The 19,495-nt window shown below is 45.9% G+C and overlaps 1 protein-coding gene across 2 annotated transcripts in view; it reads right to left on the bottom strand.

The window, feature by feature from the left end:
• LOC119174028 (aminopeptidase N) overlaps positions 1-19,202 on the bottom strand; it is a 66,662-nt gene extending 47,460 nt beyond the window's left edge. The window contains exons 1-4 of one of the 2 annotated variants that reach the window (XM_075894804.1): positions 18,853-19,202; positions 15,065-15,368; positions 4,391-4,584; positions 268-423 (exon numbers count right to left, since the gene is read on the bottom strand). In XM_075894804.1, the coding sequence (XP_075750919.1) occupies positions 268-423; positions 4,391-4,584; positions 15,065-15,368; positions 18,853-19,202 (1,004 nt within the window). The remainder of the gene's footprint in view (positions 1-267; positions 424-4,390; positions 4,585-15,064; positions 15,369-18,852) is intronic. The other variant, XM_075894805.1, reaches the window with a different exon arrangement.
• Positions 19,203-19,495: the final 293 nt, after the last annotated feature.

Raw genomic sequence — 19,495 nt, 5'->3', positions numbered from 1 at the left:
TTTTTTATTTTTGCTTTCGTTCTAAGAGTAAGCAGAGCTGTAGAGAATATATGTTGTTCTTTATTCTTTTAACCAGCGAGGTCGTTTCAGGCGCTCATCATAGCGTCAGATTCGTTGCAGGCGTATACGTTCAAGAATGTCGTTGCTGGCCATGTCGTGGACAGCTTTTCTCGAACATTGAGTGCCCTCTGTTCCACCTTCTACGCCGAACCATGCAGAGCAAATATTTTCATACGCGTCGTGTACTGGTAGAGAAATTGTTCGCACCTGCCTTCGGAGCGCACCAGCGGCATTGTGGATATGGAGTGGTATGCCTCTGGCCGGACCACTACCACGGTGAAAGTGGCCTTCATGTCCGGCTCGTCGAAGCACGGGAACGCTTCCCGGGCAAACGTCGGCTCGAAGAACGTCACGAGAAGGTGTCTGCGAGCCACAAACAGAGAAGAGCTCCGATCAAGCAGTTTCATAAGCGATATATCCAAGCGCATAGCAAGGTCCAGATTTCATCGAAAGAGAAAACCAGTGGCTCGAAGAAAGAGTACACTCTATAGGCAATAGAAAACAACCACCAGAGTGAACAATCCATGGACGCCCAAATGGACGCTTCATCAAGAAAGCTTACACCCCCGAACACATGAACCAGCGGGGCATGCGTCGCTAAGCTATCTCAGCCTAGTCAAACTGCTACCAAAAGCAACTGCCTTGACAAGCACCAAAGTTTCACGGCAACGTGCGCCAACTACATAGAAACGCAGAAGTTTAGCTATATATCAGCGAAACTCGATTATCACTCACAGGCGTAACGTTGTCCTGTTTCCTGATTTTGAAAGTATGTTAAATTTGAGGCTCGTCCTTCATTTTTTTCCTTTGCCAACGATGCTTGTTGACTTCAAATCACTAGAATGTGTCCTTACATGCTTACAAAAAAAAAAGGGAGAGAGACTGTTGAACCCACGCGCACTGGCTATCCAGAGATAGCGCCACGTGTTGGGAGTGGCGGTTGCGCATGGCCCACCTACGTTCTTCAAAAGGCTCAGCCGGTGTGCTGCCCCTGGGAGAAATGTTATAATAATAATAATAATAATAATAATAATAATAATAATAATAATAATAATAATAATAATAATAATAATAATAATAATAATAATAATAATAATAATAATAATAATAATAACATGTGTTTGACGTCCTAACACCATGATATTATTGAGAGACGCCGTAGTGAACGGCTACGGGAATTTCGACCATCTGGTGTTTTTAACGTTGTTTGTAATTTGTATACACAAACTCCACCAGTCTTACGTCACGAAAATGCGGTGGCGCTGTATTGGTAGGCGAAAGACCACAGTTTCTGCTGGGTTTTGATGGTGCATGTGGTGTTCTCAGTCAAGCAACGAGAAGAAAAAAAACGTTATGCCGACGAACTGCGTCATTGTTGGATGTGAGTCTCGTCTCACAACTTAGCTTTGTTTGTTGGCGTACGTCGCAGCCCTCAGCGCTTATTGCTTTCACAACACTTATGGCGTCTCACAACGTCGCTTTGTTGGCGCACATCGCAGCCCTCAGCGCTTATGGCGCAAGTTACGTGCGGACGTCGCTATAATTTTACCCATAATGTCGACATCGGCCTACCTTTGTTTACAAACATAGAATGGGTCTATAGAGCTGGAAACGCATACGGCGTTTCTCGAGACAGAAAGACGCCACGTGCGGCGAACGGCGCTATTGGTCGCGGTTTAAGAAAAAAGTGACAGCTTTGCCGCAAAGACGATGCCATGGACGTGATAGCAACAAATGGGGAGGTCACGCGAAGAATGGCAAACAGATCGAAACGTGCCTCGCATTTCTCACGCACATGTGACGGATGAAACGTACTCACAGGTACAAAAGAACGTGAATAAGAGTCTCAGCTGTTACTTTGCTGGGTCTGCAAAGCACGCACTTTTCGCAAACGGAGTCTGCTTGACAAGTGCAGTGACCTCTTTGCGCCCGGTAACTACATCAGAATCGTTCTGGTGAAAGCGTGAGGCGTACGATTGTCCCCACCACGAGATAAGCAAGCGCACGCGTGAGCGTCCCCTATCCGCGGGCCAAAGTACGCGTGAGCGATGAGAGCGCGCGCCAGCTGCGTCGTGACAATCTGGTGACGCGCACTCATTGCGCCATCTCGCTGGTAATGCTGAAAACGCGATTCCCTCGAGATGCCCATCGCCACCGGTAAGCGGTAGATATGAATAGGTTTCTGTTAGAACGTTGATGGAAGTCTCTGGATTTCGTGCCGACCGGTTGTGCCCCCGCGATCTCCGACGACAGCACAGCTCTGGCCGACTGGCTCGCCCTACGTCATCTCCTGTCGCCGACAAGAGCTCTCGCTGAATGGTGCCCCGTCCTCGGACTCCTGCGATCGTGTTCGTCTTTTCTATCTCCTCTTTACTTCCGTTGTTTTCTGTCGTTCGCTGTCCCTGCGCCTCGCTCTCTCCTTGCTCTTTCTATATCTATACCTTTAATCCGTCCTTATTCCATGTCTTGTGAGCTACAGTTGAGGTGTCACGCTCTGATGCAGACATTTACAGGGCTCACTTTCCTCTTCTTTTCTCTTTAGGAATCACATAAGGTGCTCCTTCGTGGCTAAATGGTAACTGCTGGTAGCTGCGCGCTTTGGGTATGAAAAACAGTTACTCGCAGCGTAATTCAATAACAGAAATTGCGTACAACAGCGCGGTATCAAACACTAAGAATACATTGTGCATGCTTTTCACGAGCACTATAGCAAGTTATTTTCAATAGGCGCTGTATATCGGGATTACTCCAGGAGTGAATTTTTGACGTCGATGGCATAATCAGGTGATGAAACTAAAAATAGATTGTAACTCTCGATCTCAGTGAGAGAAGTGTAGAGAGCAATTTACAAACGAAACTGCGGGAAATTCCCTGGTCCGGATGCTTTAAGTGCTGCTTTATACAAGAAGTTTAAGCAGGAACTATCTCCCATTTTTGGTATACCTTTTTAATGAATATTTGGAAGTTAAATCACTAACTTCATCATTTCTTTCCTCTTATACTATTCCGATACTTAATACAGATGATTCAAGGAAATTTCTACAGGTCTCTGCCTATCGACCGATCAGTCTCACCAATGTAGACCACAAGATCATGATGAAGACTATGGTTACTAGGTTGCAAAGCGTAGTGAAAGAATTGATAGACTCGAATCAAACACGTGGAATAAAGAGAAGGAGAATCTTTACGAGCATTCATACAGCGAGAATTACTTGGAGAAAGCCTTCGATCGCGTGCCGGACGATCTGCTTACAGCCGTATTAGAGCATGTTAACGTCGGTACAGTAGCAATTGAAGCCGGCATACACGGTATGTACCACTCGTCTGATCGTTAACAAAGAGTTAAATAAATCGATAATCAAAGAGCAGTGATACCGTGGTGTGATCCCTGTTCTTTGTGCCGAAAGCCCGAAAAAATGAGTATGTTTTTTTCTAGATTGTTGGGACGCGTATTTATTCTGGGTTGTTATACAAAGGACAATAAAGAAAGATTACCCACTGGACGCACAGTGTATAAGGTGCCTCGCCATTGATAATGAGGATGGATTTCCGTAGAACATCATCATGCTGTTAACTCTGCATAGTATTTGTAGGTCGCACATGGCTATACGTCATGCCGATCTCAACGCTCGACAAGGTATAGCATACTTAGAATACTTTCGAGGGTCCTTAACCTCGTGTCTGGAACTTCAAAAAATACAAAACGGTGTGTCCGATAGGGTACTGCACATGGAATCACTATTGTATACATGAAACAATTGTAGAAAATTTGTTCTGTTGAAAATTGTTGAAGCACTGCAATAAAGAAAAGCTCATTCGTGGCTCAGTGGCTAACTCCTCGCACTCACAATTCAGAGGTCAAACGTTCTATACCATGAGCCGGAGTTTTTTTTTTCTTGTGTTTTCATATATATATATATATATATATATATATATATACGTATACATATACGGTGAATGACGGTGAATCAGACGCCTCCGTCGAAGCAGGCGGCAAAGTCCAGCCGAGAGTGTCCATATAATTGTTATCGCAATAAAACAAACGCATACGTCATTTCTAATTTCTTCATATTGTGGCGCTTGAACACGCGGGAGTACCGCCAGCACCCTTCGGTTTACTTCCGGTGATGCGCGACCACACCGCCTCTACTTGCCGCCACTCTCGCCTGCGGCTGAGAAGTGCGCGCTTTGACCGCCAGGGCGGTGCTGCCCACATCTTGGAAATGGAGTTACTGTATATGCTACCTTACATAAGGCATCTTACACAGTACTTCTACTTGCAAACTCCAGCGCAGGTTTTCTATACAACATGTTAGTAAGAGTGGCTCACTGATTCCTGTCCGCCGAGGTGTAGTGGTACTTGTAGAACCCTCGAGTGTCACCCAGGCGTCCGCTGAAGTGAATCTGCACGACGTACTTGTTGCCAGCTTCGAGACTGGATGCAAGCGAGACGGTAAGCAGACCGTCGCCCTTCTCGACGGAAGTGACAGCCACCTGACTGAGTGGACTGGATGCCTCCCACACCTGCGCCGAGAAACGGCAGGCGAGCTATGACACGAGGTTCATTATTGCTAAAATGGTCTCGTTAAGATTAACAAATGTGCAGCACATCTTGAACCCGTGATTTTCTTGACAAATCACAGTTATAAAGGCGCAAAAATCACGCTTTGAGATAACATCACCCCATACTACTTCAAGAATATATTAAGCAATGGTTACTGAGTACTACCGCACGAAAAAAAAGCATTTTATCAGAGTAAAAAGCACCATATTCAGAATAGTAACTGAGTAGAGTTCAAAATGTTCTGAAATTTTAAATTCCTGAACAGGGTGGGTGTTGACTGCAGCACACCCACTGTTTACGTATTCCTCACAGCAACCTTTCCCACAGCAATTTCTCACAGCAGCAACATCTTTCCGTCTGTCTGACGTATCTCCTATCGCATGCGAGGGAATGTTGAATACTACTTCCTCATTACGATCCGCAAACTTTCTAAAGTGGTTGACACCACAATCTATGCGGCTGGATTCATACATGTGTTAGCAGATAGGTCGGACAGATGAAACATGTTTCAACACAAGATCAACAAAGCGCCGAAATCGTTGTCAACTAAGCACGCATCCGGGCAACCTAGAATGACATGTATCGCAATGTCAATTCACGCCACTTTTCGAGAAAACCACAACCTCGCCACAGGTTTATGATAAAAGGAAGCAATTCATAACAAAATCTTATATGATAGCACAGGCATACGCCGACGAATGTATCAGCGCACCATACATTAAAATTTCTTCAAAAGAAATTCTCTTGGTGCGCCCGCCCATGTGAATACTTCCTTGTTATCTCGACCGAGGTTTTAAATGCGAATGCATTTCTCAGTAGGGCTATGTCACGCATCCGGCGTTGTCTGCGGTCGTGTCCTCGCGGCGGCAGGTGTTATCTCTCCGCTTTCACACCCTCTCCCATAGCATTAGCAGCCAGCGGGCGCGCTTATCCTCGCCTCTAGCAACCGGAGCATGGGGTGCGAGAGAGTATTGGTCGCGAGATCGAGCAGAGTCGCCGCCTGGCGGCAACTGGTCAAAGAAAAGAAGTGTGGATATCTCCGTGCGTGGTCTGCTAGCCATGTCTTGTTTCTATGTGGGCGCACTTCATGCACGTTTTGAAAGTGTGGTTTGTCCGGTCATGTCAGCGCCAGTGTAACTGTTTCTACATACGCCTAAAATGACCTACGAAAGCATTTGGTCTTGCTCGGATGCTAATGAAGTGTAATTAAATCAGAGAGTGCAACCTTCCAGAGTGTTGTTTATTGCCTTCGTAGCCTCCATTCACCAGAATAATTTCAGAGTGAGTGCTGCTGTATATTTCAAGCACATCGCAAAATTCCTTTGACACCCACCCAAACAAGAGGAGTATCAAGTGGTGTGTGAATGCAACTTTTTATAGTGACTCAATTGTAAAAAAAAAACAGGGTTTAGGTCATACTCTTGCGTGCTATTGGTAGGTGTACAACTACGGCACTAAAGTTTATGGATCATGCGAGAAGCCTTAGTTGTGTTTATCTGGCCGTGGTACCACTACATAGAAATATTACTATAACAAACTGTGGCACTTTAGTTCCTAAACTGTACTTAAAACAGAATTACCGAGCGCTACCTTTGTACTTGAATTATGGAACGCTCAACGGAACCCACACGTTGAAAGTTAATTCAGACGGCATGCCTTATAAATAATGTCATATGTTTGATTTACGATTCTATTTTTTTACATTGTCTTCAGCTTTTGGGTGGCATTGCTAGTGACTGATGGAAGGCAGTGGTCGTTTTTGTCTGAAAAAAAGCATGCTTGTCCCATTTACCAGGCCTTTGTTGTAGCGATAACATGCACATAATCTATTGATGAAAATTTCTGCTGAACTATTATGTAAGATTATTATATTTCTACTGGTGCAAGAACGTGTGCGTATACGTGGCAAACGCAGTGGGGCGAATATCGCCGTGAGCCACTAAGCTTTCCGTACTAGACTTGTCGACTGCCCCGCATTTCAAGGTGAACAGAATGACAGAAAAAAATCCATATGCGTAAAGGTGCGAACGCTGGTACTGAACTAATCGCACAGATATGCGACTTTCTGCGATACTTCTTTCTTTTTTGCAGTATGCAGATTCACGTGGTCTGCTGCCACGTCGTGTTTCTCAAAGTGTAGTTTGTCCGGTCCTGTAAGCGTGAGTGTAACTGTTTCTACGTATGCTTGAAATGACGTACGAAAGCATTTGGTCTTGCTCGGCTGCTGATGCATTGTAATATAATCGGCGAGTGCAACTTTCCAGAGTGCTGTTTATTGTCGCCATACCTTTCATTCCCCAGAATAATTTCAGAGAGGGTGTCGCTTTCTTTTTCAATCACATTGCAAAATGCTCTTGGCATTCTCCCAAACATGACCACTATTAAATGGTGTGTGAAGGCAGCGTTTTATGGCGACTCGGCAGTAAAAAAACAAGAAAAAAACAGGCTCTAGGTCATGCATTTGCGTGCTGTTGGAAGGTGTGCAACTACGGCACTGTAGTTTTATCGATCGTGTGAGCAACCTTAGTTCTGTTCATCTGACCGTGGTACCAGTACATAGAAATATTACTATCACATAAACGGTGACACATTCGGGACTTAAACTTTACTTAAAACAGAGCTACTGTGTGCCATCAAGTGCTTAGATTCAAGAACAGTGGTAATTTTTTGTCTGAAAAAAATAACATTCTTGTCCAATTAACCAGGCCTTTGTTGTAGCACTCTCATGCACGTAATCTATCGATGAAAGCTTTCTCCTGAACTCTTATACAAGATTTATATATTTTTACTGGTGCAAGAACATGTGCGTACACGTCGTAAACGCAGTGTAGCGCAAAGTGCCGTCTGCCACTAAGCTTTCCTGACTCGACTTATCGACTGTTCCACATTTCATGGTGAACAGAATGGGAGAAAAAAAATATATGCATATAATGGTGGGAATGGTGGTACCAAGCTAATCGCACAGATATGCGGGTTTTTTACGATCTTTCTTCCTTTTTCTGTAGTATGCATATGACAAAGATGTAAATAAGTATTTCAGTCACGCTACAGCAGTGCGTAGCAGCCGGAACACAAGCTAACCACGTACAAACAACGCTGCAAAGGCATGGTTTAGTGCGAAAGCGTGATGAGAGTCACCCAGGGCGAGAATCCCTGTGAAAGGCAGAATGCGCTTTACTCGCGGCTAATGTTAACGTTTCATTCGGCGTCATGCACCGATTCAGTAGAGAAGAGCGTAGACATTAACAGTAAACAACGCATTTTATCCGCCGACAATCGGCTCAGACGGCAACGAAGCACCGCTGCGTGTATTAGACGAGAGCACGCCTACCTCGCACCCAGGCGCCTTCGGTGGTATACCCTCGCTCCCAGAGACGCCATTATTTGTTTGCAACTGCCAAGGCACGACTATAGTTATAGCGCGAGAACAAAACGACGACACAGAGACAAGGAGGACACGAGCGCTTTGTTGTAACACTCTCATGCACGTGTCCTTCTTGTCTCCGAGTCGTCGTTTTGTTCTCGCGCTTCTTGTCCTTCCTGTCTCTGTGTCGTCGTTTTGTTCTCGCGCTTCTTGTTCTTCTTGTCTCCGAGTCGTCGTTTTGTTCTCGCGCTTCTTGTCCTTCCTGTCTCTGTGTCGTCGTTTTGTTCTCGCGCTTCTTGTTCTTCTTGTCTCCGAGTCGTCGTTTTGTTCTCGCGCTTCTTGTCCTTCCTGTCTCTGTGTCGTCGTTTTGTTCTCGCGCTTCTTGTCCTTCTTGTCTCCGTGTCGTCGTTTCGTTCTCGCGCTATAACTATCGTCATGTCTTACCAACTAGCCCAAGCTGCCACACTGCCTAGGCACACCTCGCTAGCATGACATGCAGTGGCTGGGAGTTTCAAATGCGAAAAAGCGCCTGTTCACGCGGCGCCTCCTCATAAAATGTCATCTGGGAACCACTGCCCTGTCATCTGAGGCGACAACAACCAGCGCAACAGAAAGAGATTGCTGAGCACTGCCTGTGAAGTTCACAGCGCATCGCGGGAATCGTGCCGGTACGGTGTTTTGCGACTGCACAGATTTCCGTCCACAACGAAAAACCCCAAAGTCGACCGCCTTAGGATATAATCGCCATCAGCAGGAAAAACTACGAGCCCTGTGATGTGTTCGAGTAAGTAAACTTATTGTGTTTATTCAAGGGTGACTCTAGCTGTTTCACTTCACAGCAGCGATTTGCATGCAGTATATGCCTGTAGTGTGAGGCACAAAACTGTTGCCGTACTCTTTCGCAGGCCGCATGTCAGTAATAGGATATACGTATTACGAGTCACGTGGGGATGCACGCACTGCGCATGTTCAGTACAACTGCAACGGCCTACTATCGTGATGCGTGAACGGCTCGGAACGCATGACTTTCGACTCGGTCGAACTGCGACATGCCTTGACTGTCACTAGGCGAATCTACACGTGCTTTCGGCCGGCGTCACCGTAGCATTTTAAAATCTTCTTTTGGCTGGCTCTTTTGCGGCGCGTGTGTGTTCCGAGTGCCCGGCAGGACCGGCAATTGATAAACATGCGGTGCGTGAGCGTAAGTTGGAACCAGATTCCAACGCTACGTTGATGCCAGCTTACAGCGCAAATTCTGCCTTGTCACAGCCAAGGCACGCCGCAGTTCGACTGTGTCCAAAGCAATGCTTTCCGCTGTTCGCGTTTCCTTCAATCGCAATAATATGTACCTGATGAAGCTGCTTCCGTAGTCTGCAATGCAGACACTCCGGACTGTCGAGGAAAGTCTCCTCGACGTTTCAAACGACATAAAGCATAAACTTCCAGCACAGGAACAGCGCGAAACTTGCTTACAGCCGGACTCAAGTTGTGAAGCTTCGCGTTTGATTTGCAGAGCGTCTGCTCGCCTGGCAGTTGAGAGTGTTGCTTCACCGCGCTTGCAACAGACGGCGCCACGCGCTTTTCAATAGGGCAGCAAGCACTGAGCTCGCTGTGTTCGCCGAACGCCTATCCACACTTTCGCGGGATGGTGCTGCCACCTACAGCCCGATCTCGCTGCCAATAGCCCAATCTCGCCGCGATAGAAGGGGGTAGATGCAGTGCTTTACCGCATAGAGTTTCCCACAATACTTACTAGAGGAAACTCTGGCGCTAGTGTCTATGGGAGCTGCAACGCACGGCGCTTCAACGAGCACGGGAATGATGTGTAGTACACACAGTTGTCTAATATTAGTACTTCTGGCCTGCTTTTGGCTCCGTGTGTGTTCGTGTGGCTTGAAGCTGTTTTCTCACGAAACAAAAATCAGCAATTGTTCAGCGAATGCGCTTCACCACCATATTTTTTTTTTCAGATTACCTTTCAAAATTGGTTCACAAAGTTCAAAAGGATTGAATTTTTTTTTTTTTCAAAACAAAATCGAAACACAACAATAAACGAAGCCGCAAGTACGATTCGCCGCCCGCAAGTACAAAGACTAGGCAAGTGTGTGTACTACCCATCATTCCCATGGTCGCTGAACGATCGCAGCGCCAAAGGGCCCTCTAGTTAATTTTGAGAAACTCTATGCTTCACCGCTCCTTATCTCGCCATTCGCTCTTTCACCTTTCCTTCCTTCGTGTTCTCCTCCCTGCACCCCACTCTCCCATGCGCTCGCTCATCACTCTCATACGTTCGCTGGCAGGGAGCCTCTCAAGGGGATGGCAGAAGACAGGGAAGGCGCATGTTTGACGGCAACGGTACCCTCTCTAAGCGCAAAAAATGTAGTCGCATTTTCTCACGATTTCCTTAAGGGCTTTTTTTATATTGTTTTCCTCTGAGTATATATTCCGCCGCATTCGCACCACTTTCTTTTCTGCAAGTCACAGCCGCCCCACGTGGAACCATGTGACGTCATCCCGAAGCTGCTGCCGCCTGGCAGTGCTTGGTCTGAGACGTCATCCGATCATCGACTACTTAAAGACACCTGGAACCCCCCCCCCCCCCCCCCTCCCTTAGTGGGCACGGTGAAATCCGTGGAAACATGACTAAACGTTTCCTCTGCCTTGTGCAGGTTAGTAGGGCGTACAGCTCATTTCGAAGCGATTGCCGCTGTTTGGTTGTTATGCCGTGCCCACGGCAGTGTCGTAAAATTGCATACGATTGTTTTTGTGCACTTCGGTTACTACTTTGTGGTGATGTCGAACAAAACCCCGGACCTACCAACCAAGACATGGTGGCTAAACTTTTAGAGGGTCAAAAAGCTCTCCGTAGTGAGGTAGCAGACCTTACAACTAAAACGGAAAACATGTTAGCAGAGCTTACACGGCGTCTTTCGGAAATCGAGACCCATGTGGCTGAAATGAAAACTAAAATTTCAAAATTAGATGACCTGGACAACCTTCTTAAGGTCTACACAAACTCAATGAATTTCCAGGCCCGAAAGCTAACGGATCTTGAAGATCGAGGCAGACGTTCAAACTTGATTGTTTTTGGTATCCGAGAACAGCCGGAAGAAACTGAATCCGATCTTAAAAAGAAAGTCGTCTCTGAAACGTTTCACAGCAAGCTCGGCGTTAAATGCACTTCTGTTGCCCGGATTCATAGGCTTGGAAGATCAGGCTCGAATAGGCCGATTATCTTGTATCTTCAAGACTTCACCGAAAAGCTAGCTGTGCTGAAAAAGGCGAGCAACCTAAAGGGAACTAGCATCTTTGTACAGAACGACTACTCAAAGCAGACGTTGGCAAAACGTAAATTACTGTGGGAAAGTGCAAAAGCCGACAAGGAACAAGGCAAGAGGGCATTTTTGGTGCATGATAAGTTGCGTGTAGGTGATGATCTGTTTATTTGGAATGACGTAACAAACAAACGTCAATTAATTGGAAGCCGTCGGAGTGCCACGGCATCGCCTCAGTCTATAGGCAGTGCACCCGATAACGAAAGTACGGGTAGCAAGTGTTGACCAGCTGCGCAAAAGCAAGTTAGACTGATTAATATGAATGCTCGAAGCATCGTAAATAAAACCGAACAACTTGAGGCTGTACTCTTAGCATACAACCCTCATGTAGTTGTAATAACGGAAACGTGGCTCCACAGGGAAATGTGTAACCAAGACTTAGTGCCTCCAGCTTATGAAATGTACCGCAGAGATAGGGCCTCAAGAGGTGGTGGAGTTGCAGTACTTGTTAAAACGGGAATTACTGTCACCCGTTTACCTGACGTTGAAAGTACAGAAAGCATATGCCTGAGGCTTTCACTCTTCAATGAGTCTTTTGTATTGTATGCAGTGTACAGGCCGCCGAATGCGTTGCCGGATTATTTGTTTAACTTGAAAACCCATATGGAAAATTATAGTAATCAAAAGCTAATTGTCATCGGCGACTTCAATCTGCCTAATATTGACTGGAACCAAATGCAGTCGACATCCTATTTGATTAATGCAAATATACTGTTCGATATAATGCTTTCCCACAATCTCGCCCAAATTGTTCAGCAACCGACACGTGTTGGTAATGCTTCGTCCACGTTACTAGATCTTGTGTTCATGCATCGCACTATTCTTGATTGCTGTGTTTGTGTTGAACCCGGCTTATCTGATCACGACATGGTCACAGTGTCTTTTCCCTTGCATTGTAATCGCTCCAATAGCCCACCCAACTTTAAACAGGTCAAAAATTTTTTCCGTGCTAACGATACGAGCATCCAAGATTATCTTGAATTTGAATTGGTGAATTTTGATGGCGACGACGCTGCTATTCTCTGGGATAAGTTTAAGAAACTATGCTTCCACTGAATTGAATGGTTTGTACCAAACAAAACAAAAAAACCCCAAAGTTCACACCATGGATCACAAGGCCAATAATTCAAATGAAGCGTAAAGCCAAGCGCTATCGGAAAAAAAGGTGCTCCCGCTAACATTCTCAGGGAAATCCGTAACTTCCTCTCCGAAGCTATTAAAAGTGCCAAAAATTTTTATTTTACTGTCAAGTTACAAAACTTAATCAAAGAGGACCCTAAAAAATTCTGGTATTTTATTAGGGCCCGTAAAAGCTCTGTAAACCGAATCAAGTTTAACGGCACTATAATTGACCATCCCCAAACTATCGCGAAAAATTTCAACGACTATTTTCATAGTGTTTTTTCAACTTCTACCCTGCCTGTCTCAATCAGCATTGACGCTTCTGATTCAGATCCTAACCTCATTTCATTCGATGGTGTCCTAAATTTACTGCTGCGATTAAAAGTTAAATCAACCCCTGGACCAGACAACATACCCAATGCATTTCTCCGGCGATATGCCGAAATATTGGCCAAGTACATTGTTGTGATCTTCCGAGCCTCAATAAGTTCAGCAACTTTACCCATCGATTGGAAATCGGCACGTGTTCTGCCCTTTGTGAAAAAGGGGGACCCAGAGTGCATATCAAACTACCGTCCAATTTCTATGACTTCCGCATGTTGCAAAATGCTAGAACATATAATTGCCACTCGTATAAACAGCTTCTTAGATGATAACCACATTTTATCTCCCTTCCAGCATGGATTTAGAAAACGGTTTTCCACAGTCACCCAGTTCGTCTGTTATTCATCACATTGCTTCTATTTTAGACAAAGCTGGTCAGGTCGATGTACTGTTTTTAGATTTCAGTAAAGCCTTCGACCGTGTTCCCCATAACAAGCTCATCGAGAAATTGCAAACTATAGGGCTTCCGAACTACCTACTATCCTGGGTGTCTGCTTACCTGAACGGCCGGAAACAGTATGTCGACGTCTGTGGACAGACATCACCTCATCTCCCAGTAGATTCCGGCGTACCGCAGGGCAGTGTTCTAGGTCCGCTGCTGTTTATAATTTATTGCAATGATATTGTTAATGCTATTACTGATCCGGTTAAAATAAGACTCTTTGCAGACGACTGCATTATTTTCACAGATGTAGACTCGTCAGATAACCAGGTCGCTCTCGACACTGCCCTTAACAATATTCTTTCGTGGTGTAACAAATGGGACATGGTGCTCAATTTCGATAAATCTGTTTGCCTTCGAATTTCTAACAAGAAAAATCCCCTTCAGTTTTCCTATTCCTCCAAAAGCCAACCCTTAAAAGAAGTCAGTCAATACAAATACCTAGGTATGACGATAACTTATAAGTTGTCCTGGAATGCACACATTGCCGATGTTTCGTCATCGGCTTTCCGTAAACTGTGTCTTTTAAGGCACAAACTCAGATACGCCTCGTCGCAAGTGAAACTATTAGCTTATAACACTTTAATACGTCCGAAGCTTGAATACGCTTGTATTGTATGGGATCCGCATACTAAGTCTAACATATATTCCCTCGAAAAGATTCAAAGACGAGCAGTGCGTTTTATTTACTCGAAGTATGGTCGTGGTACATCAGTTACTGAACTAATGCGAGATAACGAATTCCAAACGCTACAATCGCGGCGCCAGCTTCTCCATCTAAAATTCTTGGACTCACTAATTAACAATAAACTTGGGCTAGACCCATCACATTACGTTACCCCAGTTTCGACCAGGCAAACTCGTCATTCTCATGTCCGATCTTTAACTCCGTATTTTGCGCGGACAGATTTATTTAAGTTTTCCTTTTTTCCGGGAACTGTAACAGAATGGAATAACTTGCCTTCTGATTTCCTCCAAACCTTCGATCTTGATGAACCCAATGTTTAATTCTGTGAATCTTGACCCCCCACCCCTCCCAATATCGCTTGATTTTTTTTGTTTTGATGTTTCTCTTCTACTCGCTCTCCTCTTACACAGATGTATTTTAGTGAAGCTGTGTCACTCATGTACTGATCTTGTGGTTGTGTTTGTGCCCCTCCTGCTCGGGCATTTTTGGCCTGCAGTATTTTACAAATAAAATAAATAAATATGCGAGTAAAATGTCTGCAAATAATACATTTGTTAGTCTGCGCTCAGTGTTTCTGGTGAGTTCAGTTCGTTCCTGTACAATAAAAAGCATGATTACCCAAGATCCAATAACAAATAGCCCCTGCTCTTATTACGATAAACTGGTGATCGTGGGAACTCGCCGTCTTATATACATCAAGCATTGATTCTTTCAGCCTTATCACTAGTCGTCACGCAAGCTCTGGAATAATGGTAATAAGCTTTAGCGTTCGCGTCTTGAGCGCAGTCTTAAGAAAATGATCCACTACGGTCCTGAACCTTCTTGAAAATTGAAGGCATGGTTTACCCTGAGAATTGCTTACAGTCTTTGCAGGTGTAAACCCAACACAGCAAAAGCGAAGAAACGCTCGTGGCAGTATTCACCTGAAGGAATGTAAAATTTCAATCACGCCACGGGCAAACTTCTCCGCCGATTTATAAATTAAGCGCTCGACCCACTTAATTTGTTCAGCTTATTTGTGAATACGCAAGAATAAACCCACATGTACTTATTATGATTGAAATTGGGGGTCACGGTCTTCTTAAGAGGTCGTTTCGATCGTCACCTGCACGGCTGGTCCGCCCGAGACGGCTGTGTAGTTGAACTTGCCGGCATGCACGACCACCGTGTTGGTTGGCTGCACGCAAAGCACGCGCACGGCCACGGTGGCCGTGAAGGTGTCGTCGTCGTCGTCCGTCGCTGCTGCAGCCTCGGCCGCGAAGCGAGGCCTCATCTCGATGTCGTAGTGCTCGGGCATCAGGGCGCGAGGCAGGCGGTTATTGTAAACCTGCGCCGACGTCCGGTGCCGAGCCCGGAGGAACGCCAGAGTGTCCTCGCGCAGCACCGACGTGTGCGCCAGAGGGCCGGGCCTGAGAAGCGGGTCCGCGCGGAACTTTCAACTTCTCGCGATCGGGTGATCTACGTTCCTTTCAAGCGTTACGTCACACCTTGGAGCCCAACGCTTCCAGGAAAGTCGCTTTCCTTGCTTGTATTCTATGTAAGATGTCCCTGGAGCTATTTTCAGCCAGAGTTGGAAGATATGATGCGAACGCACTCAATGACAACGCGACCTGAATGCATGTTGCTGACTATTGTCTAAAGTACATCACACTCTTTCTTGTGTTCTGTTTAATCATCTAATTAACTCGCTTTAGCTTACTAACTATTTACGTAACGAAGTTGGGCCATGAATTCCAGTGAAAAAGTAAAACACTTCGCAAGATGCCCACTTGCAAGTTTCTAACTTCCTGATACTGCAGATACCCGTGAAATAAAAAAAAAATCAACGTGACATATTCACCGCCGCGCCAGTGCACGCGTTAATTCTAGTGCTCCTTAACTTTCCGTGTGGAAACAACGATAACACTTGCCCTGTTGTGCTGTCTCGACTAAGCAGCGATGATAGTGGAGGCTCTGCGACGAACACATATTGCTAGCGCTCTAATTAAGCAATGACCTAGAACGCAGAAAATTATCTGACTTATAAAGGCAACAATCGGCAAGATGCTTTTGGTCGCGCCGTCGTTAAGTGTGTTGGCATACTTTTAAACTCGGACTTTAAAATTAGCTGGGGCACCCTGTATATAGCTACATCTTGCTCCAGAGGTCAGGAGAACTGAGCAATACGGAAAAAGAAGTTGAATCACAGAGGAAAACAGCGCAACACAACGAAAACAAGCAGGAGCAAACAGGACCCGCGCTGGCCACTTGTGTATTCGTTGCACTGCGCTGTTTACCACTGTGATAATGTAATAATAAGGTCAAGTTCGCACGGTTTTCGAAGAAGCTTACTGCAAGCTTTGATAATACGAAGTATGGTTTTCATGGCGTCGAAGACGGGACTGCAAATGCCTTACTGGGCTTAAGCGGACCCAGCGTGGCCTACTACACCGAAGAAAATGCACAAGACACGACACAAATACAGCCACAACTGCACATCCCGCCAATGAATAACCTGAAAAAAGTAAAGTATCGTGTAACGCGAAGCATTAGGTATGATGCAACCGGTGCGAGATTGAAGCTGAATGAAACTGTGACATCGTCGCTTCGTTCGTTTTCTATTGAAACGTTTTCCGTCACAGCGGAGTACCGGTATGATTGTGCACGCAAGCAAATGGGCTTTAAGTGCATATTTCCACTGGGAACTTTCTCATCTGCGAATTTCTCCACCCACAGCAACTGTGTCATTTGGTAATGTGCCTTGCAACATAGGACCCTTCGAACGACGTAGGAGCAACCACTGTGTTGTCTACGCTGAAATAGCTCGGTAACACATGGCACATATTTTCCCGCACAGTCTGCTACTAAACGGCGCAGATATGCCGTCATCATTAAACTATGCACTCAATTCATTCACAATAGCAATTAAACACTGCATTAAAGCGCTGATCCGGGACGATTGTGTCCACCGGCAACAAGGAGATCTCATCTCTACAGCCAGCGGAACAGCTGCTGTCACTGCAGCTGGGCACATTTCAGCGTGTCGCTAAGTTGTGAAACACGATCATTGACTGCGTGAGCAGTCTGGCCATTGAGCCACAAAAGATACGTGAGCCACAGCTCCGACCAGGCGTCGTGCTACCCCCGTATACGGGATACGACCACCCGAAATCAGCGGCCAACTTCCTAGATGAAGTAGACAGCCACGCCAGAGCTACTTGCGCCTCGGAAGCGTACGTGATGGCTCGAATCCTGCCGTTGGCTTTACGGGATGCCGCAGGACGATGGTGAAGCCTACAAGCGCCTTTCCCCACATGGGCGGATTTTGAAACGTGCTTCCGAGAGGAATTTCTGCCACCTGGGTATCGGGCTTGCTCGGTCCCGGCCATAGGTCCATCAAATACGATATTCTCAACTACCGATATTTTTGTCCCACCGACTGCTTGCTGAAACGACCTTTACTAATACAAGCTCGATATAGTCTCGTCTTGCGGCCACAACGCAAGATACTAACCACTATACGATCACGGCTACCCGAAAAAGCAGCCGTAATTGTCTTATGGCATCTGCAAGGTCTCGTCTTATGACACCTGCGTATCAACACTCAGTTGTATTTAACTATTGTTTTAATATATTTTCGTACAAAGAGACAAGGGTGTCCTGTGACGTCGAGTAAATTGTGCTCATCGTTAAGTTTAAAATCTGCCATTTTATGATATGTGGGGTTTAACGTCCCAAAACCAAATCTGCCATTTTAATAACCGATTTCCATGGGCTTGTTTCCTAGACATCATCCTGCATTAATTGTCCCCTCCCCAGTCTCTGAAAATACAATAAAAAACGAGAGCAGTATTCCCTGTCGCCGACTGTCCTATGCATATTTACTTTGTTGAGTTATTTAGTTATCCGCTGTTCCTCAAGGGTGTTTTGTGCGTTTGCACATTCTCGGCAGATGTCGTTACGTTACAAGAACATTAAAAGCTACCACATACCGCGCTTAGTGCTTGCGTGTTGTAAAAAAATTTAAGTGTGTACATACTGGTCTATATAGGCGAAATATCAGACGTGAATTGTATGCTGCAATGCTTTGCCATGCAGTCTCCCACCCGTTCTTTCTTGTCTCGCGTGACTGTCGTGAGCGATCAACTAATTTCACTTCACTTTGTGGCCATCTGAACGGGTGGTCACAGCAGCGTGTAGCCGACAAGCCTGAAATCTTGATAGGCTCGACGCTGACGCTATGGCGTTGACATTGTAGACGTGCCTTTAAGAGATAGCGAGGAGGAGATATCGCCTGAATGCGCAGGCGAGGAGGGAGCGAAGTACCCCCTCCTCTTTGACCACAGGTAACGGTGTTAAGTCTCCAGGTTTCTGCTCAGAGCAGAAACCTGGAGACTTACAAAGAGGGTTCAGCTTAAATTGGGGATGACGCAGCGAGCAATGGAAAGAAAAATGGTAGGTGTAACCTTAAAAGACAAGAAGAGAGCAGAGTGGCTTAGGGAACAAACGGGGGTTAAGGATATCATAGCTGAAATCAAGAAGAAGAAATGGACATGGGCCGGGCATGTAGCGCGAAGACAGGATAACCGCTGGTCGTTAAGGGTAACTAACTGGATTCCCAGAGAAGGAAAGCGGGTTAGGGGGAGACAGAAGGTTAGGTGGGCAGATGAGATTAAGAAGTTTGCGGGTATAAATTGGCAGCCGCAAGCACAGGACCGGGTTAACTGGCGGAACATGGGAGAGGTCTTTGTCCTGCAGTGGACGTAGTCAGGCTGATGATGATGATGATGATGATGATGATGATTATGATGATGAACAGTGTTAAAGGTACCAGCATGTGTATCTGTATGTCGTTTATCTCGTGCACTGCATGCAGTACGTTTTATACAATACTCACGGCAGTGCAGCACATACCTGCGCACGACGGCGAGCTCGGCCGCGCCGGGCCACCAGGCTGGCATGCCGGCATCGGTGTCCACCTGGCGGCCAGCAGAACCAGGTGCCAGCCGGAACCAGGCGACCAACACGGTGGTGACCAGAACCGCCAGGGCCACACCAGGGCCGAAACTACGGCGCATATAGCGGCGCACGGAGCCATCCTTGTCTGCCATCTTTGCGCACCCGGCCCCTGGCGCAAGAGAAGCGTCTCGTTCGCACCGTCGCGATGTTTCAAAACGATAAACAATGCTGCCACTGAGGTGGCGTTGCGCTGTTCTAACACGGTGTGTGTGGCCCGTAACGCTGTGCTTCGTCATCCTGTCCATGTCGGCAGCTTCTTTTCTTGTTTTCCACTTTTATCGTGTTTGTTCTGAAATAAACTTATAGTAATGGTTGCTGCTGTTCTTGGCTTTGTTGCTAATGTTCTAGTTGTTATTATTGTTGTTGTTATTGTTATTGTAGGTCCGCTAACAAACATACACATACACAAGATATTTATCATACATCTGTGCACAACCATGCGCATACGCAATAGTGCTTGTTCGTTTACGTTTTGTTATCACTATGCCGCGTAACTTCATGATCTAAGATAACCCTATTCACTGCCTGTTAGTAAACT

This window comes from Rhipicephalus microplus, chromosome 5 (assembly GCF_043290135.1).
Source record: "Rhipicephalus microplus isolate Deutch F79 chromosome 5, USDA_Rmic, whole genome shotgun sequence".
Classification (NCBI taxonomy): Eukaryota; Metazoa; Arthropoda; class Arachnida; order Ixodida; family Ixodidae; genus Rhipicephalus; species Rhipicephalus microplus.
Note: the sequence above shows the minus strand (reverse complement) of the source record. Positions and strands in the feature narration are given on the sequence as shown.